The 23,390-nt window shown below is 43.2% G+C and overlaps 1 protein-coding gene across 5 annotated transcripts in view; it reads right to left on the bottom strand.

Annotated features, from left to right (window-relative positions):
- Window positions 1-23,390, bottom strand: part of LOC124085500 (signal-regulatory protein beta-1) — a 93,140-nt gene that overhangs the window by 49,446 nt on the left and 20,304 nt on the right. The window contains exons 3-6 of one of the 5 annotated variants that reach the window (XM_046433180.2): window positions 20,468-20,785; window positions 19,654-19,986; window positions 15,084-15,201; window positions 12,135-14,472 (exon numbers count right to left, since the gene is read on the bottom strand). The exons of the other annotated variants lie outside the window; for them this stretch is intronic. Coding sequence (XP_046289136.1) covers window positions 15,086-15,201; window positions 19,654-19,986; window positions 20,468-20,785 — 767 coding nt within the window. The 3' untranslated portion in view covers window positions 12,135-14,472; window positions 15,084-15,085. Of the gene's footprint in view, window positions 1-12,134; window positions 14,473-15,083; window positions 15,202-19,653; window positions 19,987-20,467; window positions 20,786-23,390 lie in introns of those variants that run through there. 5 annotated transcript variants of the gene reach the window in all.

Below are 23,390 nucleotides of genomic sequence, written 5' to 3'. Positions count from 1 at the left end.
ATTTCATGATTTTTATTTATTTTTTTTAAATTTTTTTATTATTGGTTGTTCAAAACATTACATAGTTCTTGATATATCATATTTCACATTTGATTCAAGTGGATTATGAACTCCCATTTTTACCCCGTATACAAATTGCAGAATCACATCAGTTACACATTCATTGATTTACATATTGCCATACTAGTGTCTGTTGTATTCTGCTGCCTTTCCTATCCTCTACTATCCCCCCTCCCCTCCCCTCCCCTCTTCTCTCTCTACCCCCTCTACTGTCATTCATTTCTCCCCCTTGTATTAATTTCCCCTTTCCCCTCACTTCCTCTTGTATGAAATTTTGTATAACCCTGAGGGTCTCCTTCAATTTCCATGCAATTTCCCTTCTCTCTCCCTTTCCCTCCCACCTCTCATCCCAGTTTAATGTTAATCTTCTTCTCATGCTCTTCGTCCCTACTCTGTTCTTAGTTACTCTCCTTATATCAAAGAAGACATTTGGCATTTGTTTTTTAGGGATTGGCTAGCTTCACTTAGCATAATCTGCTCTAATGCCATCCATTTCCCTGTAAATTCTATGATTTTGTCATTTTTTAATGCAGAGTAATACTCCATTGTGTATAAATGCCACATTTTTTTTATCCATTCGTCTATTGAAGGGCATCTAGGTTGGTTCCACAGTCTTGCTATTGTGAATTGTGCTGCTGTGAACATCGATGTAGCAGTGTCCCTGTAGCATGCTCTTTTTAGGTCTTTAGGGAATAGACCGAGAAGGGGAATAGCTGGGTCAAATGGTGGTTCCATTCCCAGCTTTCCAAGAAATCTCCATGTTGCTTTCCAAATTGGCTGCACCAATTTGCAGTTCCACCAGCAATGTACAAGTGTACCCTTTTCCCCACATCCTTGCCAGCACTTGTTGTTGTTTGACTTCATAATGGCTGCCAATCTTACTGGAGTGAGATGGTATCTTAGGGTGGTTTTGATTTGCATTTCTCTGACTGCTAGAGATGGTGAGCATTTTTTCATGTACTTGTTGATTGATTGTATGTCCTCCTCTGAGAAGTGTCTGTTCAGGTCCTTGGCCCATTTGTTGATTGGGTTATTTGTTATCTTATTGTCTAATTTTTTGAGTTCTTCGTATACTCTGGATATTAGGGCTCTATCTGAAGTGTGAGGAGTAAAGATTTGTTCCCAGGTTGTAGGCTCCCTATTTACCTCTCTTATTGTTTCTTTTGCTGAGAAAAAACTTTTTAGTTTGAGTAAGTCCCATTTGTTGATTCTAGTTATTAACTTTTGTGCTATGGGTGTCCTATTGAGGAATTTGGAGCCTGACCCCACCGACTGTAGATCGTAGCCAACTTTTTCTTCTATCAGACAGCATGTCTCTGATTTGATATCAAGCTCCTTGATCCATTTTGAATTTACTTTTGTGCATGGCGAGAGAAAGGGATTCAGTTTCATTTTGTTGCATATGGATTTCCAGTTTTCCCAGCACCATTTTTTGAAGATGTTATCCTTCCTCCATTGCATGCTTTTAGCCCCTTTATCAAATATAAGATAGTTGTAGTTTTGTGGATTGGTTTCTGTGTCCTCTATTCTGTACCATTGGTCCACCCACCTGTTTTGGTACCAGTACCATGCTGTTTTTGTTACTATTGCTCTGTAGTATAGTTTGAAGTCTGGTATCACTATACCGCCTGATTCACACTTCCTGCTTAGCATTGTTTTTGCTATTCTGGGTCTTTTGTTTTTCCATATGAATTTCATGATTGCTTTCTCTATTTCTACAAGAAATGCCATTGGGATTTTGATTGACATTGCATTAAACCTATAGAGAACTTTTGGTAATATCGCCATTTTGATGATGTTAGTTCTGCCTATCCATGAACAGGGTATATTTTTCCATCTTCTAAGATCTTCTTCTATTTCTCTCTTTAGGGTTCTGTAGTTTTCATTGTATAAGTCTTTCACCTCTTTTGTTAGGTTGATTCCCAAGTACTTTATTTTTTTTGAGGATATTGTGAATGGAGTGGTTGTCCTCATTTCCATTTCAGAGGATTTGTCGCTGATATACAGGAATGCCTTTGATTTATGCGTGTTGATTTTATATCCTGCCACTTTGCTGAATTCATTTATTAGCTCTAATAGTTTCTTTGTAGAGCCTTTTGGGTCTGCTAGGTATAGAATCATGTCATCTGCAAATAGTGATAATTTAAGTTCTTCTTTTCCTATTTTTATGCCTTTAATTTCTTTCGTCTGTCTAATTGCTCTGGCCAGTGTTTCGAGAACTATGTTGAACAGAAGTGGTGATAGAGGGCATCCCTGTCTTGTTCCAGATTTTAGAGGGAATGTCTTCAGTTTTTCTCCATTCAGAATGATGCTAGCCTGAGGCTTAGCATAGATTGCTTTTACAATATTGAGGTATGTTCCTGTTATCCCTAGTTTTTCTAGAGTTTTGAACATAAAGGGATGCTGTACTTTGTCGAATGCTTTTTCCGCATCTATCGAGATGATCATATGGTTCTTATTTTTAAGTCTATTGATGTGGTGAATAACATTTTTTGATTTCCGTATATTGAACCAGCCTTGCATCCCAGGGATGAATCCTACTTGATCATGGTGTACAATTTTTTTGATATGTTTTTGTATCCGATTCGCCAGAATTTTATTGAGGATTTTTGCATCTAGGTTCATTAGAGATATTGGTCTGTAGTTTTCTTTCTTTGAAGTGTCTTTGTCTGGTTTAGGAATCAGGGTGATGTTGGCCTAGTAGAATGAATTTGGAAGTTATCCCTCTTTTTCTATTCCTGAAGTAGCTTGAAAAGTATTGGTATTAGTTCCTCTTTAAAGGTTTTGTAAAACTCTGCTGTATACCCATCCGGTCCTGGGCTTTTCTTAGTTGGTAGTCTTTTGATGGTTTCTTCTATTTCCTCAATTGATATTGGTCTGTTTAGGTTGTCTATATCCTCCTGACTCAATCTGGGCAGATCATATGACTTAAGAAATTTATCTATGCCTTCACTATCTTCTAATTTATTGGAGTATAAGGATTCAAAATAGTTTTTGATTATCTTCTGTATTTCTGAAGTGTCTGTTGTGATATTGCCTTTTTCATCCCGTATGCTAGTAATTTGAGTTCTCTCTCTTCTTCTCTTCGTTAGCATGGCTAAGGGTCTGTCGATTTTATTTATTTTTTCAAAGAACCAACTTTTAGTTTTGTCAATTTTTTCAATTGTTCCTTTTGTTTTGATTTCATTAATTTCAGCTCTGATTTTAATTATTTCTTGCCTTCTACTTCTTTTGCTGTTGTTTTGCTCTTCTTTTTCTAGGATTTTGAGATGAAGTATGAGATCATTTATTTGTTTTTTTTTTCTTTTTTAAGGAATGAACTCCAAGCAATGAATTTTCCTCTTAGAACTGCTTTCAATGTGTCCCATAGATTCCGATATGTTGTGTCTGTGTCTTCATTTATCTCTAAGAATTTTTTAATTTCCTCCTTGATGTCTTCTATAACCCATTGATCATTCAGTAACCTATTGTTCATTCTCCAAGTGATGCATGATTTTTCCTTCCTTCTTTTATCGTTGATTTTCAGTTTCATTCCATTATGATCAGATAAGATGCATGGTATTATCTCTACTCCTTTATATTGTCTAAGAGTTGCCCTGTGACATAATACATGATCTGTTTTTGAGAAGGATCCATGTGCTGCTGAGAAAACAGTGTAACTGCTTGATGTTGGGTGGTATATTCTATATATGTCAATTAGGTCTAGGTTATTAATTGTGTTATTGAGTTCTATAGTTTCCTTATTCAACTTTCGTTTGGAAGATCTGTCCAGTGGTGAGAGAGGTGTGTTGAAGTCTCCCATGATTATTGTATGGTGGTCTATTAGACTCTTGAACTTGAGAAGAGTTTGTTTGATGAACATAGCTGCACCATTGTTTGGGGCATATATATTTATGATTGTTATGTCTTGTTGGTGTATGGTTCCCTTGAGCAGTATGTAGTGTCCCTCTTTATCCCTTTTGATTAACTTTGGCTTGAAATCTATTTTATTTGATATGAGTATGGACACTCCTGCTTGTTTCCGAAGTCCATATGAGTGATATGATTTTTCCCAACCTTTCACCTTCAGCCTATGTATGTCTTTTCCTATCAAATGCGTCTCCTGTAGGCAGCATATTGTTGGGTCTTGTTTTGTGATCCATTCTACTAGCCTGTGTCTCTTAATTGGTGAGTTTAAGCCATTAACATTTAGGGTTATTATTGAGATAGGGGTTGTTCTTCCAGCCATATTTGTTTATTTATGTTACTAAACATGGTTTGTTTTCCTCTTTGATTATTTTTCCCCCCTTTAGTGTCCTACCTCCCACTGTTGGTTTTCATTGTTATTTTCCATTTCCTCTTCCTGTAATGCTTTGCTGAGCATGTTTTGAAGAGATGGTTTTCTAGCTGCAAATTCTTTTAACTTTTGTTTATCGTGGAAGGTTTTAATTTCATCTTCCATCCTGAAGCTTAATTTCGGTGGATACACAATTCTTGGTTGGAACCCATTTTCTTTCAGTGTTTGAAATATGTCATTCCAGGATCTTCTAGCTTTCAGAGTCTGTGTTGAAAGATCAGCTGTTATCCTGATTGGCTTACCCCTAAATGTAATCTGCTTCCTTTCTCTTGTAGCTTTTAAAATTCTCTCCTTATTCTGTATGTTGGGCATCTTCATTATAATGTGTCTAGGTGTGGATCTCATGATTTTGCACATTCGGCATCCTGTAGGCTTCTAGGATTTGGGATTCTGTCTCATTCTTCAAGTCTGGGAAGTTTTCTGGTATTATTTCATTGAATAGATTGCTCATTCCTTTGGTTTGAAACTCTATCCCTTCCTGTATCCCAATGACTCTTAAGTTTGGTCTCTTGATGTTATCCCATATTTCTTGGATGTTCTGCTCATGGTTTCTTAACAGTCTTGCTGAGCTGTCTATGTTCTTTTCCAGTTGAAATACTTTGTCTTCATTGTCTGATGTTCTATCTTCTAAGTGTTCTACTCTGCTGGTAGTATTCTCCATTGAGTTTTTAAGTTGGTTTATTGCTTCCTGCATTTCTAGGATTTCTGTTTGTTTGTTTTTTGTAACCTCTAGCTCCCTGTATAGTTGATCTTTTGCTTCTTGGATTTGTTTATGTAATTCATTGTTGAAGTGATCTTTCATTGTCTGATTTTGCTGTCTGATGTCTTCCTTGAGACTCCAGATCATCTGAAGCATGTATATCCTGAATTCTTTATCTGACATTCCATCTGCTGCAGATATTACCTCTTCTAACATTGAGTTGACCTGCATTGCTTGTGGTCCTTTCTTTCCTTGTATCTTCATACTGTTCGCGTTTCTTTCTGCTTGGTGAAACTGTTGTGCTATTGAATTTTCCCCCTATATATTTATATTGCTCTTTTATAGTTGCAAAGTCTCCCTCGCAGGCGCGGGCAGCGGCTCTGCCCCTCCTCCAATTGGGGCAATGTGCCTACCATGCCGGCAGGCCGCTGGGCCTGTTCTGCCGGTCGGTAGCAGGTCCGCCTACCTTGCAAGCGCGGGCGGCAGCTCTGCCCCTCTGCGGGCCGCTGGGCTTGTTCTGTCGGTGGTCGCAGTTCTGCCTACTTTGCAGGCGCGGGCAGCGGCACTGCCCCTCTGCAGGCCGATGGGCCTGTTCTGCCGGTGGGTCGCAGGTCTGCCTACCTTGCAGGCGTGGGGGGGGGCAGTTCTACCCTTCCGCAGGCTGCTGGGCCTGTTTTGTCTGTCGGTTGCAGGTCTGGCCTGTTCTGTTGGTGGTCGCAGGTCCGCCTACCTTGCAGGTGTGTGGGGCAGCTCTGCCCCTCTGCGGGCCGCTGAGCCTGTTCTGCCTGGGGGTCAGATGTCCGCCTACCTTGCAGGCACGGGGGGAGGAGGCGGCTCTGCCCCTCAGCAGGCCGCTGGGCCTGTTCTTCCGGGGATCGGAGGTCTGCCTACCTTGCAGGCTTGGTTGGCAGCTCTGCCCCTCCGCGGGCCACTGGGCCTGTTCCGTCGGTGGTCACAGTTGTGCCTACCTTGCAGGTGCGGGGGGAGGGGGCGGCTCTGCCCCTCTGTAGGCCGCTGCGCCTGTTCTGCCGGTGGGTCGAAGGTCCGCCTACCTTCTTGTTATTTAAATTAAACAAAAGGGGGAAATGTTAAGGTCTGTAAACAAGTCAGGATGGTGCCTGGCATTTTGCCAGAGAAATGTTAGAGTCTGTAAACAAGTCTGGATGGCGCCTGGCAAAATGCCAGAGGGAGTGGTTTGTGAAGTAACTCCAGTGAGCCATTAAGTGTGGAGATTCCTTATTGGTTGACTGCTGAATCGAGTTTATGTTAATTAGATAAGCTGTGTGGAATGTATAAATACCGCTCCTGTCCTACAATAAACGGCTCCTACTTTTTTATATACATATTGGCCATTTGTGTTTCTTTTTTGAGATGTTTCTGTTTACTTCTTTGTCCCCCTATATTTGGGGGTTACTGTTATTATTATGACTTAGGTTGAATGAACTGAAGTTCTATGTACTCTGAATACTAATCCCCTGTTGGGGAAGTGACTGGCAAGGATCCTCTCCTGTTCAATAGGCTTTTTTTTTTTTTCATTCCCTGCATCATTTCCTTTGCTGTGCATCAGATGTTAACTGATGGCATCCCCCTTACTGATTCTTATTTTATTTTCTTGCACTCTGGGGGTTTCATTAAAGAAATTGTCACCAGCACCTACACGATGGAATGTTGGCTCTATGTTTTCTTTTAGAATTTGCAAGATTTCTGGACTAATTCCTAAGTCATTGATGCATTCTGATTTGACTCCCATGCAGGGTGACAAATATGGATCTAGTTTCTTTTTTCTTTTTCTAATTAATTAATTTATTTTAATTAGATATATATGATAGCAGAATGCATTTTGATTCATTGTACACAATTGCAGCACAACTTTTCATTTCTCTGTTTGTACATGATGTAACATCACACCATATGTGCAGTCATACATGTATCTACAGTAATGATGTTCATCTTATTCCACCATCTTTCCTGCCCCCATGCCCCCTTCTAACCCCCCTTCCCCTTTGCCCTCTCAAAGCTCCTCCATTTCCCATGCCCCCCCATTATGGATCAGCATCTACTTATAAGAGAGGACATTTGGCCTTTGGATTTTTGGGATTGACTTACTTCCCTTAGCATGATATTCTTCAACTCATTCCATTTATTCTCTTTTAATGCTGAGTAATATTCCATTGTGTAAATATACCACAGTTTTTTATCCATTCATCTGTAGAAGGGCATTTAAGTTGCTTCCACAGGTTAGCTATTGTGAACTGAGCTGCTATTAACATTGATGTGGCTGCGTTAGTATATTATGCTGATTTTAAGTTCATTAAGGGCAGACCAAGGAGTGGGAGAGGTGGGTCAAATGGTAGTTTCATTCCAAGTTTTCTAAAGAATCTCTACACTGCTTTCCATATTGGCTACACCCATTACAGTCCCACCAGAAGTGTATGAGTGAGTGTGCCTTTCTCCCCATATCCTTGCCAACATTTATTGTTGTCTGCATTCCTAATAGCTGCCATTCTGACTGGAGTTTTGATTTGCATTTCTCTATTTACTAGAGATGCTGAAAATTTTTCATATATTTATTTATTGATTGTATATTTTTTCCTGAGAAGTGTCTGTTCAATTCCTTAGCCCATTTATTGATTGGGTTATTTGTTTGTTTGGTGTTAAGTTTTTTGAGATCTTTATATATTCTGGATATTAGTGCTCTATCTGATGTGTGAGAGAAAAATTTGCTTCCAAGATGTAGAGACTCTGTTTAATGCACATATTCTTTCTTTTGCTGAAAAGAAACTTTTTAGTTTGAATCCATCCCATTTATTGATTCTCGGTTTTAATTCTTACACTATAGGAGTCTTATTAAGAAAGTTGGGGTCTAATCCCACATGATGGAGACTAGGGCCAACTTTTTCTTCTATTATATGCAGGGTCTCTAGTTTTATTCCTAATTCCTTGATCCATTTTGAGTTGAGTTTTGTGCATGGTGAGAGACAGAGGTTTAATTTTACTTTGTTTCATATGGATTTCTAGTTTTCCAGCACCATTTGTTGAAGAGGCTATCTTTTCTCCAATGCATGTTTTTGGCACCTTTGTCTAATATAAGAGAATTGTAATTTTGTGGGTTAGTATCTCTGTCCTCTGTTCTGTACATTGGTCTACCAATCTGTTTTGGTGTCAATACCATGCTCTATTTGTTACTATTGCTCTGTAGTATAGGTTAAGGTCTGGTATAGTGATGCCACATGCTTCACTCTTCCTGCTAACGATTGCTTTAGCTATTCTGGGTCTCTTATTTTTCCAGATGATTTTTATGATTGCTTTTTCTATTTCTATGAGGAATATCATTGGGACTTTGATCAGAATTGCATTAAATCTGTATAATGCTTTGGTAGTTTGTTTATTTTGATAATATCAATGCTGCCTATCCAAGAGCAAGGTAGATCTTTCTAAAGTCTTCTTTTTTTCTATCTTTAGGGTTCTATAGTTTTCATTTTTAGATTATTCACTTCTTTTGTTAAGTTGATTCCCAAATATTTATTTATTTGTTTGTTTGTTTGTTTTTGTTTACTTGAGGCTATTGTAAATGGGGTATTTTTCTCATTTCCCTCTCAGTGTATTTGTCACTCATATACAGAAATGCCTTTGACTTATGGGTGTTGATTTTATATCTGGCTTCTTTGCTGAATTTATTTACTAGTTATAGAAGATTTCAAATGGAGATTTGAGGTTTTCTAGTTATAGAATCATATCATCAGCAAATAGTGCTCATTTAAGTTCTTCTTTTCCTATCCATATCCCTTTAATTTCTTTCATCTGTCTCATTGCTCTGGCCAGTGTTTCAAGAACTATGTTAAATAAAAGTGGTGAAAGAGGGCATCCCTGTCTTGTTCAAGTTTTTAGAGGAATGCCTTCAATTTTTCTCCATTTAGGATGATGTTGGCCTGGGGCTTAGCATAGATAGCCTTTATGATGTTGAGATAAGTTCCTGTTATCCCTAGTTTTTATAGTGTTTTGAACATGAAGGGGTGCTGTATTTTGTCAAATGCTTTTGCTGCATCTATTGAGATGATCATATGAGTCTTATCTTTAAGTCTACTCATGTGGTGAATTACATTTATTGATTTCCATATATTGAATAAACCTTACATCCATGGGATAAATCCTACTTGATTTTGGTGCACAATCTTTTTGATATGTTTTCGTATTTGATTTTCCAGAATTTTATTGAGAATTTTTGCATCTATGTTCATTAGAGATATTGGTCTGAAGTTTTCTTTTTTTGATGTGTCTCTGGTTTTGGAATCAGGGTAATATTGGCTTCATATGATGAGTTTTGAAGTGCTGCCTCTTTTTCTGTTTCCTAAAATAAATTGAAGAGTATTGGTATTAGTTGTTATTTAAAGGTCTTATAAAACTTGGCTGTGTATCCATCCAGTCCTGGGCTTTTCTTGGTTGGTAGGTTTCTGATGACATCTTCTATTTCACCACTTGATATTGGTGTATTTAAATTGTGTATATTTTCTTGATTCAATATGGGGAAATTGTATGATTTAATAAATTTATTGATGGCTTCAATATCTTCTATTTTATTGGAGTATAAGTTTTCAAAATAATTTCTAACTATATGCTGTATTTCTGTAGTGTCTATTGTGATGTTTCCTTTTTCATCACATATACTGATAATTTGAGTTTTCTCTCTCCTTCTCTTCATTAGCATGGCTAAGAGTTTGTCAATTATATTTATTTTTTCAAAGAAGCAACGTTTTGTTTTGTCAATTTTTTAAAATTGCTTCTTTAGTTTCGATTTCATTGATTTCAGCTCTGTTTGAATTATTTTCTGTCCTCTATGGCTTTTGCTGTTGATTTGTTCTTCTTTTTCTAGGGCTATGAGATGAAATATGAGGTCATTTATTTCTTGACATTTTCTTCTTTTAAGAAATGAAATTCATGAGCTTTCCTCTTAGTACTGCTTTCATAGTGTCCCAGAGATTTTGATATGTTGTATCTATGTTCCCATTTACCTCCAAGAAATTTTTAATCTCCTCCTTGATGTCTTCTGCAACCCATTGTTCATTCAGTAGCATATGGTTTAGCTATAGGTGTTGGAGTTGTTTTTTATCATTTATTTTTTTCATTGATTTCCAATTGCATTGCATTATGATCTGATAGAATGCAGGGTAGTATCTCTACTTTTTTGTATTTGCTTAGAGTTGCTTTGTGGCATAGTATATGGTCTATTTTAGAGAAGGATCCATGTGCTGCTGAGAAGAAAGTGTATCCACTTGATGCAGGTTGAAATATCCTATATACGTCAGTAAAGTCAAAGTTATTAATTGTATTATTGAGATCTTTAGTTTCTTTATTCAAGTTTTGTTTGGAAGATCTATCCAGTGGTGAGACAGGTGTGTTAAAGTCACCCAAGATTATTGTGTTGTGGTCAATTTGACTCTTGAAGTTGAGAAGAATTTGTTTGATGACCACAGCTGCTTCATTGTTTGAGGCACATATATTTATGATTGTTATGTCTTATTGGTGTATGGTTACCTTGAGCAGTATGTAGTGTCCATCTTTATCCCTTTTTATTAACTTTGGCTTATGTCTCCTTTATGTGATACGAGGATAGAAACACCTGCTTCTTCCGCAGTCCATGTGAATGGTATGATTTTTCCCAACGTTTCACCTTTAGTCTGTGTTTGTCTTTTCCTATCACATGAGTCTCCTGGAGGCAGCATATTGTTGGGTCTTTTTTTTTAATCCAGTCTGCTAATCTAAGTCTTTTGATTGGTGAGTTCAATCTGTTAAATTTCAGGGTTATTATGGAAACATGGTTTGTATTCCTAGCCATATTTGTATATTTTTGTTATTTAACTTGACTTGATTTTTTCTTTGTTTATATTTTCCTTTAGAGTACTACCTCCCTCTGCTGATTTTCATTGTTGTTTTCCATTTTATCTTCATGGAATATTTTGCCAACGATATTTGTAGTGCCAGTTTCTAGCTATAAATTCTTTTAACTTTTGTTTATTGTGGAAGGTTTTCATTTCATCATCAAATCTAAAGATTAATTTTGCTGGATACAAGATTCTTGGTTGGCACCCATTTTCTTTCAGAGCTTGTTATATGTTCTTCAAAGATTTTCTAGCTTTCATGGTCTGTGTTGAAAAATCTGCCATTATCCTAATTTGTTTTTCCCTATATGTAATCTGATTCCTTTCTCTCATAGCTTTTAAAATTCTCTCTTATTCTGTATGTTGGGTATTTTTATTATAATATGACTTGTTGTGGATCTGTTGTGATTATGTGCATTTGGTGTCTGGTAGGATTCTTGAATTTGGATTTCCAATTCATTCTTTATGTTTGAAAAGTTTTCTGATATTATTTTATTGAATAAGTGGTTCATTCCTTTGGTTTGGAACTCCATGCCTTTATCTATCTGCATAAATCTTTAATTTGGTCTTTTTATGCTAGCCCATATTTCTTGAATGTTCTGTTCATTGTTTCTTACCTTTATCATGGTATAATCTATGTTCTTTTCAAGATTGTATGTTTTGTCTTCATTGTGTAATGTTCTATCTTCCAAGTGATCTACCCTGTTAGTGATGCTTTAATTTGAGCTTTTAATTTGGTTTATTTTTCCTTCATTTCAAGGATTTCTGATTTTTTTTAGAACTTCTATTTCCCAGTTGAGGTGATTTTTTGCTTCCTTTTATTTATTTATGTAGCTCCTTGTCAAGGTGATCTTTCACTGCCTATATTTGCTCTCTTATATGTTCTCTGAGTTCACAAACATTTTAACCATGTCCATCCTAAACGCCTTCTCTGCCTTTTCTTCTGCTGTGTCTGCCAATGATTCTAATAATGTGGTGTCTTGATTTCTTTGGGGCACTTTCTTCCCTTGTCTTTTCATGTTGCTTGTGTGTCTTCCCTTCCAGCTCTGTGTGTCCAGAGTGTTATTGTTTTTACCTTATAGGTTTGCAGTGCTCTTGTAGGGTTCCAAGACCTCTTCTTTGTTGGGAAAGACAATGTTAACAGATTCCAATATCAACAATATACCACCTATAAACAATTTGTTGTTATTAAGATGTTTACAGTTTGGTCTCAATGTACAGAAATGTCAGATTCAATTATTATATATAATAAATACAGTAATTTGTAGAAGGGTTTACAGTTTCTGATGGAGGACAATGAACTTGGGGTTAGGCATAGGATGATATGCTGAGGAGGTAGTTTGTGAGGATATAGAGTTAATATATCTTAGAAAGTGTGAAAGAGAAATCTAATGAAGACGGTTAGTAGCAATAGAATAGACAGGAAGTAATTCAGGGTAGAAAAGTACATGAGATGACAGTAGAGTACATAAAACAAACACACATATGTATTTAGAAAAATACAGGATGTTAAAATAGTAAAATTCAGCAGGGGAAATAAAAATCAAGAAGAAGAAGGAGGAGGAGGAGGAGGAGGAAAGGGGGCATATACAACACTTCTATATTATATTATTCAGATGGCCAAGTTCTCAAAATCCTATTTCATGGAAAGTTCTTGTTTTCAAATATGTTGAGGATATGAGGGTGAGAGGATAGAGGTTAGAAGAAAAAGAGGAAAAAAATACTTGAAAGAAGAAACCAGGATTGTCACTAGTTTTAGAGATCTTTCCTGCTTCTCTTGTCATCCAATAGGTGAGGTTGTCTGTTGTAAACTGGTGTCTCTGCCTTCAGGGTGGTGGATGTAACCAGGGCGTGAAGGCTGGTCCTAGTGCAGGGTGACTGGAAGCAGGGAGTGGCAACCACCAGTCCCTGCAGGGAGACTGCACCTCATGGGTCCCTTTGTGGGACTACTCAGATGACTTCAGCACCCGGTACTGTCTCCCTCTCTTGCCTGGAGATTTCCCAGTTCCTGATTTCTCTGTTAGGCTCCAAACTTTAGCCCTGTCTCTCTCTCCCTTAGCAGTTCCCAATCAAGGAACCTCTCACATTGGAGCTCCCATGGGCGGCGCCCTGGTTGCACTGTGCACCTGTGTTGGGCAGCTATTTTGTTGGTTACCACAACTGAGGAGGGGGGAAGTTGAAAACCTGGTACCTGGCCACTGGGAGCCTCCCCCACCTATTATGGTGAGAATATTGAGCCAAGATGGAGGCAGTCTGTTTCCAGTACAGGGATGTCTGGTGGGTTGGGGCAAGCTGGGCAATGGCTTGTGCTGTGGGTAGGTAGCACCTGAGTGACCTGTGTGGGAGTAGAGCAAAGTCTTGGAGATCAGCAGATGTGTTGATGTGTGATTCTGCTAAGGCGCTCAAGCCCTGTGTTGGCTAGAACTTCAGACTTTGGGTGTGGGGAGCCAGGAGTCCTGCTTGAATGCAGTGGTCACAGCGCTGGTGATTTCTGAGGAGAGCTTAGGGGTCTTGTAACACTCTCAGAGATGCAGTATTCTGACTAGGTGAGATCTGGATTACAGAGCAACATAGAATGCTGCCTCCCTCTGACCCACCATCTTCCTCCTCTTCTGCTTTTCCATTTTTCAGACTGCTCTATTTCTAGTCTTCAGATAAGAGTTAGCTGGGCCATGGACCTGCTCCTCTTGGCTGTGGGCTGCTACCCTCAAGGGCCAGGTCCTGGAAGCAGGGAGGGGCCCACCAAGGAGCCTGGGGCTGGATATGGGATTGGAGATGAAGCTCTGGGTGAAGTTGTTGGGCAGCCTCTGACCCCTGGCCTGTGAGGGAGGCTTTTCAAGATCATTATTTTTCATGGTCAGTATGGAGATGGCTTCCCAGATTTTCAGTTTGGAAGGTGACTTTTACAATCCTGCTATTCATGGAGAGCAATGACTGCCTTTATCCTGGATAATACTGATGCTCATAAATGCTAAGGTAGAAAATCATTCAGGTGGAGAAAAACCTTTTTTTTCTGATTATAAGGCATAAGACACTTAGGTAAAGAGGACTGAGAATATTTTTCTTATGAAACCAGAATGAGTTTCTTTTGAGGAGCTCAACAAGGCTGGAGAGGAGGGCTTGGCAGGCAAAAAAAAAAATGACTCTTGAGAGTGAGGACTTTGGGTTTCGATGGCCAAGCCCAAGGCAAAGAGGAGGGTCATCCTGATGTGTTTCGATGGGACTTGCTAGTCCCATTCTGGGGAGGGGTCATGAGTTGCAGCCCAGAGGCAGGTCCCAGGGCCCTGCTCAAGACTGTGAGTGCGGACTCAGCCATTGGGCATAAAGGGCTGGGCAGAGGAGCGTCAGGGGCCTGTGGGCTCGTGGGTGTCCTGGGAGGAGGCATTTGGAACAGCATCTATAAAGGCATTTCTGAAGCTCCTTTCCTCAGGCTGAACATCACAGTGCAGTAAGAAGGTGGCAGAAACTGAGAGTCCCAGGCAGCAGGAATGATGAAGGATCTGTGGGAAACATGTCCACATTCAGTTATCTGCTCACCATTGATGAGAGTATCCTGATATCAATCATATTCTCATGTGACTGTCCAGGGACACCTGTTTGAGTAAACCAACAGCCCCAAGACAGGACTCTTAGCTCAGCCTCTTCTGTTTACTAACTCCCCTTCCCTTTTCCTACAATGAAAGTCAAGAGAGTGGCCCTGAGAGCAATTCATCTTTCTAGATGAATTCTCAACATTGCTCCACATGGTAGAACCTTCCTGTCCATGGAGGCCCAGCAGTTGACTATTGGACTAGTCGAGGGGTGGTCTCCAAGGGCCACACCAAATCTCCTGACCCTCATTGCACCATTTCAGCTCATCCTCTCTGGAGCCCTTAGGACTCAGTGGACATCCACTGCCAACCCTTCACCTCCTCATCTCCTGCACACCTCACACACATCCTGGGAGCTGGGAACCCCACAGAAGTTGCCTGAGATCCTGAAGGTGCTGAGGGATGTGTGCCTGGTTCTCTAGACCCACTGACTCTGCAGCTGTGCACAGGAGGGTGGCACTCCCCCTGGCCCTGCCCCCTCGGCAGCAGCCTTTGCTCCATCCTCCCTCCTGGGGACTTACAGTCAGGACTTCTGCTTCCTGTGGACATAGATGGCAGAGACACTAACTCCTAGAAGGATCTTGGGGCCAAGGAAGAGGGCTATGAGGTATGAAGAAGCAAATGTAGACATCACTGCTCCTGAAAACCAAGGGACAAGGGGAGACATTAGAAGGACTCCTACATGTATACTCCTAGAAGCCTGCACTTGTCCTAGGTCAGATTACCTGGGCCCAACAAAATTGTGAAGCTTGAGCTCACACACACCCTGTCCTGGCTGCCCTGGTCAAGCCTGAGGCAGAAACCTGGTCAAGAGGCTCCTTATTCCCATCCACCCAGCCTCAGGTCCCAGAGTGCCCTCCTTGAGGGAAGGTGAAAACATGAGCTCCATGCACACGGCCCACCTGCCATGGAGATTCCTACTTGACCCTCACCATCTCATGGAGAGCCATCACCATCTCCTCCTGTTATGGAGACTGAGGCCTGGGGGGCTTAGGGAGAGTCATGGCTTAGAGGACTCCAAACCCAGAGAAGCTCCTCCCTGGAGTCCTATAGGGTGACACCTAAGATCATGTTTTTTGTACTAAAACAATGTCCAGTGTCTTCATGCCAAGAAAACTATTTTCAATGAGGCGTGCATATAGGGTGAGGACCATTTCATGGTGCCAGAGGAGAGCAAGGCTGCCTGCTCAGTATCATGGGTGTGTGAATGACCCTGTGTCTCAGGACCTTGGGGAGACTGATAAGGAGGTGCAAGATGAATTAGTAAAATTGCTGGCTGAAAAACACTTTTGTGAGTCAAGAAAATGTTTCTCCTATGTGGGAGTGACCAAAATATCCAAAGACCAGACCACCCCTGCAGTGCTGTGTTACCTGAAGTCCTTCTATTGGACACACAAAGCCAAATCCTGGCAACCAGACCTGGGGAGACGTTTTCTTTGTCACCATGGGCCACTTTTACTCTTAAAATAATGGTAGCAACGATGGAAAATTTTTATGTAAATAAAGAAATGCTGCCAGGTCCATAGGAAGGAGTGGACACTGCTACCCTGCTGGGGGCCATGGTTCTCAGCTGAGTGCTGCTCTGGGACTCCCCCTCAGTGGAGGAGAGCTGCACTGCCTGCCCCCTCCTCCCTCTAGAAGGCACTGCATCAGAGCCTGCCTGAGCAGGGAGTGGAAGGCCCCGCCCCTCTCCTCCAGTGAGAGCAGCTCTGGGGCTCCTCTGGCTTCTGTGGGGGCAGCTGAGATGCTGCTTCTTCTCTCCTCAGGTGGGAGGGACCCTGATGTGTGTGCTGAGAACATTCCAGGAAGCTCCTTGATCCCCTGTGTCCATCACAGAGGGCACTTCCTATGGAAAGCCAGCTCCAGGAGAGGTCTGGGAATCAGACTCTACCCTGTGAGTATGAACCTGGGACTCATCAGCTGGCTGGTAACATGGCCCCAGTGCTGGAGGTCAGTGACACCTGGGCAGGCACTGGCCTGTGTTGAGGTGCCCTTGTTCACTCTTTCACCAGAAATAAAGTGGTTTAACCTCAAGAAGGGAGTTCTCTTGGCATCTGGTGCTTGAACATAAGTTAGGAAATGGTTGGTATTAGGCTCCAGCATTGGAGGGCTATTTCTGGGCATCAGTCCCTCTGGGGAATGACAATGAGAAGCTAAACGTGAGAAGCTAAAGCTGACCACAGTCACAGCAGGATGGCTGCCAATTAACTCTGCTGCAAAGACATCCAGTGCCATCTTCTGCGTCCCATCCCAACAAAAATGCTTCTCCTGCATCATGTAATCCTCGCTGCCTCCCAGAAAGGAGAAGTGCTGTGGTTCCAGAGAGAATCTGGGATGCCCACAGGCACACGTCCCATGGGCTGGCCCTCAGGATGCAGTTTTCATGCTGGTGTCAGAGGAAACTGGGAGAGTCTTAGATCAATAACTGAAGCCTCCTCCCACAGAAGCAATAAAAGAAGATCCATATGAACCCCAAGCAGGCAGAATAAGGGAAATAATAAAGAAGAGAAAAGAGTCATAATTCAATAAAATGGAATATATGGAAGTAATAGAGAAGATAATTGAAACACAAAGTTGATCCCTTTAAAAGATCAATAAAATTGAAAATTCTCTTGCACTGATGATAATGATGACGGTGATGATGATGATGATAAGAGAGAGAGAGAAAGGACACACTGGTAACATTAAGATTCAACAGGATGCAGGGCATATTAGGAGAGATTCTGCAAACATTAGACTGATATTTAAGGACATATTAGGTGCAAATCTGCAGTTATGAAGTTGACACAATACATAAAATAGACTAAAACTGCTTCAAGAAGCTCAACCTACCCCAATACACTCAAAATGAAATCTAGCATGTAAATAGTCCTAAACTTCTAAGGAATTACATCATTTTTAAAATTTGGAAAAAGGCTTCCTGATGCCCTGGTGGTTTCCTAAGGAGATTGTACCATGCACTTAAAAATGAATTAAAACCAATTTTGGTGTAGAGAAAAGACCTACAAAACAATTTTTTAAAAATTTAAATACATACTCCAATTATTTTTAACAATTAGAGAAGTTATCATTATTTTTATTAACTGGGACAAAGCTGTTGGATTTGTAGAAGAATGTCCTTCATCATTCGACCATTCCAGCTGTGGACTCCACTGGCACTGATATGCATTTCTGGCAAAGTGATTAGTGGATGGGATTAGGTAGCCTCCATGTATCTCCTACCATAAAGGAAATTGTCTCTCACTTCCAATCATTACTCTTCCTACAAGAAGGGACAGGGATAAATCAGTGGCTCAGTGTTGACCCAGCACATGAGGCCCATGGTAGGGCATGCTGGAAGGAACCTGGACCTTGAAAGACTCTTTCAGAGATACCAGACCTGCTCCTGTGGTTGAACAGGGAAATCATGCACATTGGGCTACAGTATGGGGTCTACAGACCACTGTGGGTCTTTGGGACAATATTCATGGGAGAGGAAACATTTTGTTAATTGGCAAAAATGTTCTCTATAGCTGGTGTTGGCCCTGACCACAGTGACTTTAGATTTGCCTAGAGTGGTTTAGATAGTTTCCACAAGTCAGGGCAGGAAGCCATCAGCAACACTCCCACTACTCTCCAGGGCTGTCCTAGTTTCCCTTTCTGTAAACTCCTAACACACAGGTAGTTGGAGCATCAAAGGAGAATATACACAAGCAGAAATTTACATGTTGTGGTGAGGTTTTGAGAGTCATCATTACAGTAGGTCTATTATCACAAATCAGGAGGAAATTAAGACCCCTGTGGAGACCACTCAAGGTCACCTAGGGGCCTGGTTCAAACAGTCTCCACCTCCTCAGGGAGTCCTTTCCAGATTTCACCTGGTAGAAACCAGCATTTGTTGAGTGAGGCTACAAATGTGTAGGAAAATTCCAATATTGAATGAAGGCTGCAAAGACTCTGAGGAAAAAGAACAAAGCAACTGATAGGTGGATAGACAAAAGGCAGGACAGTCCCCCTCCCTCTCTTTCTTCTTTAATGTCTGTTTATGTCAGAAGATCCATGGAGAGGTGGACCAAGCTCTTGACATTGGAGACTCTAGAGGTAAGGAGTGGGGAATTGCAGGTGAATGTAAGGTTATAATACATACTTATAGACTTGCGAATTATTCTGTAATGGATAGGAATACTTAATTTAGGAATAAAAAAATTAAAACAAAAAGATACAAGATAGAAAAACCCTAGTCACCTCGAGTGGAGACCCCCCCCCCCCAGGGAGATATGTTTTTCATTTTGGTTCTGGAGATTGAACCCAGTGGTGCTGATCCACACAACTGCACCTCAAGCCGTTTTTAATATTTCTTTAGAGACAGGGCCTCGAGGAGTTGATCATGGCCTCACTAAGTTGCAGGTGCTGACCTGGAATTTGCCTTCTTCTTGCCTCAGCCTTCTGAGCTGCTCGGATTAGACACTGACCCTCGCCAGGGAGGTGTCTGTACCCTGCTCCTTCTGGGTGGTGAAGATATTGAGCCTATGGTTTCTGGAGGTGGCTGTCTGCGTTACATGTACCACCTGGCAGGTGACCACCACGTCCCCACTCTGCACACAGGAGTTCACCAGGAGCCCACTAATGTGGTTACAGGTCACATCCTTATTCTCTGACGACTGAGGCAGTTTCCATCTTGGACATGTTTTCCTTCTCCAGTCAGGTCACTTGAAGCTCAGGAGGTAGAAATACTTTTCCCAGCAGGTGATAGTTACCTGGTTCCATCACTGTGTGTTTTGGGGGGACCCTCAATGTGGGTGGAAAGAGAGAAACAGAGAGAGGACCATGAGGATGTGATGAATGTCAGGTGAAAAAGGCAAGTGACGGCTGCCAGGACAGGCCCATCTCCCCTTCCTTCCTCCTTAGTGTCCCTGTTTGAAGGCCCCATGAGATGTGGCCCAACCCAACAGAGGAGACCCTCAGAGTGTGGGTGTGGGGAGCTGACTAAGACGCTGCTGTTCCCAGGCTCTGGGTGCCCTGGGGGAAGGAGGGGTCACTGCTCTCACATCACAACACACAGAGTCAAGATGAAGTAGAAAAGCATTTGGTCAGGTGGAATGGAGGCCTCACCAGGGGTGTTGTCCAGGCCTTGCTCCCTAGGGCCAGCAGAGAACTTCAGGGTGTATTTCCTGGTGGTGGCTGGCTGCCCATCATGCTCCACTCGGCAGGTGAACGTCACGTCCTCCCTGTGCACAGAGGAGTTGACCATCAGCCAGCTCATCAGGTTGAAGGTCCCGTCCTTGTTCTCTGACTGGGTCGAGCCTGTTTCTGTCCTGGACACATTTCCATTCTCCACCCAGGTCAGCTGTAGGCTCCGGGGGTAGAAGTGCTTCACCTGGCAGGTGACGTTCACCTGGTTCCCTGCCATGGTGGGCTGTGAGGAGACCTCCAAGGTGGGCGGAACTGAAACAGCACAGGGAGAAGCTGTGACCTTATGGCACAGATGCTGAGCTCCTCCCAGCAGGGCAGGGGCCTCCCTCGGGACAGGGCCAGGCATGCAGAGGGGCTCAGACACTGGGGGTTTGCACAGGAGTGAATCACTAACCACAGGGCCTGCCACCCACAGGTGCCAAGTGACCAGCAGCTCCCCTGAGGGTAAGTGAGTGAGGCTGACAGGCTGCCTGCAGGAAGTGAGCAAATAGATGAAACCTCCCTGCACGTCAAGGCTCGGCTCTGGGAGGAGCTCAGCAGTGGTAGTTGCTAATGTTCAATGAAATGAAGCCACCAGCACATGCTGGCCACAGGTCAGGAGTCCACACTAGCACAGCAGGTGGCAGCACTGCTGGGAATTAGAGCCAGAGCCACTGAGGTCCTGGCCAAGGCCCCTGGGGAGCAGCAGGCTGGGTGGCAAGTGTGGGCTGAGGTGGGGATCAGGATCCTGTACCTCGGATGGTGTCAGACAAGTTGGCAGTCCCACGAAGAGGGCTCCCCTGTAGGGTGATGTGGGCCACTTCACAGATGACCTTAGAGTGGATGTCTCCAGGGGCCAGGGTCACCTGGGCTGTGCTGGACACGCTGTAGGACACACTTTCTCCCGTGGGGTGCACGCTGGTCTGGGTATGAGAAAGCTCATTCCCATTTTTGAACCACTTGAGGGTGATGTTCCGGGGAGAGAAGCCATGGGACTGGCAGGTGAAGCTCACCATCTGCCCAGGTGTGGCCCTGGTCACAGGACCTGACATCATGGGGGTAGAAGGTCTGGCTGTGAAGGGGATTGACAGACAAGTGAGGTGATTGGGAGACCCCTTCTGACCACTGCGAGTGACACTGTTTAGAATCGTCCCCGACATTATTGTTGGTGTTATTTTTATTGTTGCTGTGCTAGGAATGGGCCCCAGGTGCATGCTGAGCATATGCTCTGTCACTGAGCTACACCCAAAATGTCAAGACATGATTTTTTAATGCTCCTAATAAAGCACTCTGGGTGCTGAGCTGATCCCTGTATGGTGTCCCTACCCTCATGTCCCTGGGCAGTGAGGAATGTCAGCCCAGGAGCTGCTCCAGCCCTGAGGTCAGAGCCTTCCTCTCAGCACCAGGACACTGCTACCAACCTGGGCCCAGGGAGGACCTCACAGCCCTGTCTCAATCTTTGTTAGTAACCTTTTCCTGCTGGCCTGCCTGACGCTTGACACCAAGGGTAGCCTTATTTAGAAACAAATGCAGGGGACAGATAGTATCAGGGCACCAACGTGAACATAGAAGCCAGCTCTCCATGCTGAGACCTGGCCCAGCACCTCATCTGTGGAGTGGGGTGGTTGGCAAATCTCCTCCCAGGCCACACTAAACACTGTTGTCTTTGGATCACACAGAGCTGCCCCTGGAATCTCAGCAAATGATCAGGCTTGTTTTCCAGAGCCTGGGGAGGCTGAGGCTGGAGGATTGCAATTTAAGATCAGACTGGGAAACATATGAGAACCTTCCTCAAAATAAAAAATAAAAAGGGCTGAGGATGTAGCTCAGTCTTAAAGTACCCCTGGTTTCAATCCTTTTCAAAGCAAAAACAAAACAAAACAAAACAAAATAAAAGCACAGGTCCCTCCTTCTCCAAGACATTGTTCTGTGCAGGGCTCATCAACTCAACCCACTTGTTCCTCTTTCCACAAACATGCCATGGGCCTCACCTGGGCCAAGACCTGGATGTGAGAGGGAGAGGATGAAGGGGTGCTTTCTGAATGTGGGCTTCCCTGGGTCACTTGGCATTGGAGTCACAGGTCACTGAACAGGGATGAGTTCATAACTGATGGCTAATTACAAGACATGCAGACCCAGGCCCCTGAGCAGGTCCTGAGGGCACTCAGGTGAGAGCATCAGGAGGCTGCTTGCCTGTGGAGGGGTCCTCAGATGGGCCCTTTGGTGTCTCCAGATTGTTCATCACTAGCCAGAACTTTCTATAGCTGTCGACAGGCAGCAAATATCTTGAAGGTTTGTATCTGAAAATACTGATCTCCCTGCCTGACATGCACCCAACACTCAGAGGGCACAATATGCATGGTGTCACTGAAGAAGTGGAGTCACCCAGATAACAGCAGCCTGGAAGTCCCTACAGGGGTTAGGGACTCTGTAGCCACTTATCAGGAGCTGCTCAGAGGCCTTCATATCTTGATAACCTCAAAATAAGGTTTTGTGAGGAGGTGCTAGTGAGAGCCCATTATGGGATAAGGCTCAGAGAGGGGCGTGGCCAGCCAAGGGCACCAGGCTGGGGGAGAGGGAAGAGACCAGACTACTATAGTCCACACAGAGGATAATGCAACACTTTTTTTTTCTGCTGAGGTTCTGTATCCCCTTCTGCAGAACTCAGTGCCTGGTCCAGACTTATACTCCTTATCAACGATCGATTTTTGGAATTTCACACAGTAGTAGGTGCCAGCGTCTGCTGGTGTGAGGGTTCTTAAAAGCACCACCCTGCAAGAGGAGCGAGAAGGCAAGGCACAGTGCTAGCATGCAGTAGGAGCCTAAGAAATGACACCTGTGTCTGTGTCATCACTCTTTCTGGAACCACACATTCAGTAGACAGAAGGAGCAACAAATGCAGTGGGGACCCCAGGAAAACCTCCATCCTGTTCCTGCAGCCCCCAGGAGAACCTGCGTGAGAGGAGGAGCAGACACCACAGGACAGACACCATTTTGGGACATCAAGGCAGAGAGCTCTGTGTGCTGAAGAGCCAGGGCTTCCTAGCTCCAGCTCCTGTTCAGAGGCACGTGTGTCAGATGTAGGCTCTGGGGTGACCCAGGATCTAGGCAGGCTCCATTGGGAGACCCTGCCACAGGCCCCAGGGAGCTGAGCCCAGCACTTGCTGTTCAGCAGCATCCACACCCGAGAAGGCTCCCGTGCTCTCCTTCATTGCCAGAGGAAAGAACCCCAGCTTTCCTTCCGTGTCTTCAGGACATCTACCTCAGGAGTCGACAGCCCTGGCCATGTGTCAGAAACTTCTGGAGTAAGTGGAAACTTCAGAAGCCCAGACCCTCCTCAGACCTTTTAAAGCAACATTTGTAGGTGAAGCCTGGGTCTGGGAGTTTTTGTGTTCAGGTTCCCCCATGGATCCTATGCACAGCCAGTGGGGAGCCCCCGACCCCACCCACCATGACAACAAGAGCATCAATAACATCTCCCCAGGAAGAAATCTTTTGCCCTTGTTCAAATAAGGGAGCAGCTCTGTGTGTCCTACTGGGGCATCTCCCTATGGAGGGGGATGTGGCTGACACTCAGGAGAGGATCTCCACTCACTGTGGCTTCAGGGTGTGAATGTCAGTGGCACCTGAACCTTGGGAGATAGATGAGGACCAGAGATGCTGCTCGCTGCCCAGTG

The sequence above is a fragment of the Marmota monax genome, unplaced genomic scaffold (genome assembly GCF_021218885.2).
Source record: "Marmota monax isolate L192 unplaced genomic scaffold, Marmota_monax_Labrador192_F-V1.1 WCK01_AAM20220418_F8-fsc00014, whole genome shotgun sequence".
Taxonomy (NCBI): domain Eukaryota; kingdom Metazoa; phylum Chordata; class Mammalia; order Rodentia; family Sciuridae; genus Marmota; species Marmota monax.
This window is presented reverse-complemented; position numbering and strand designations above follow the sequence as displayed.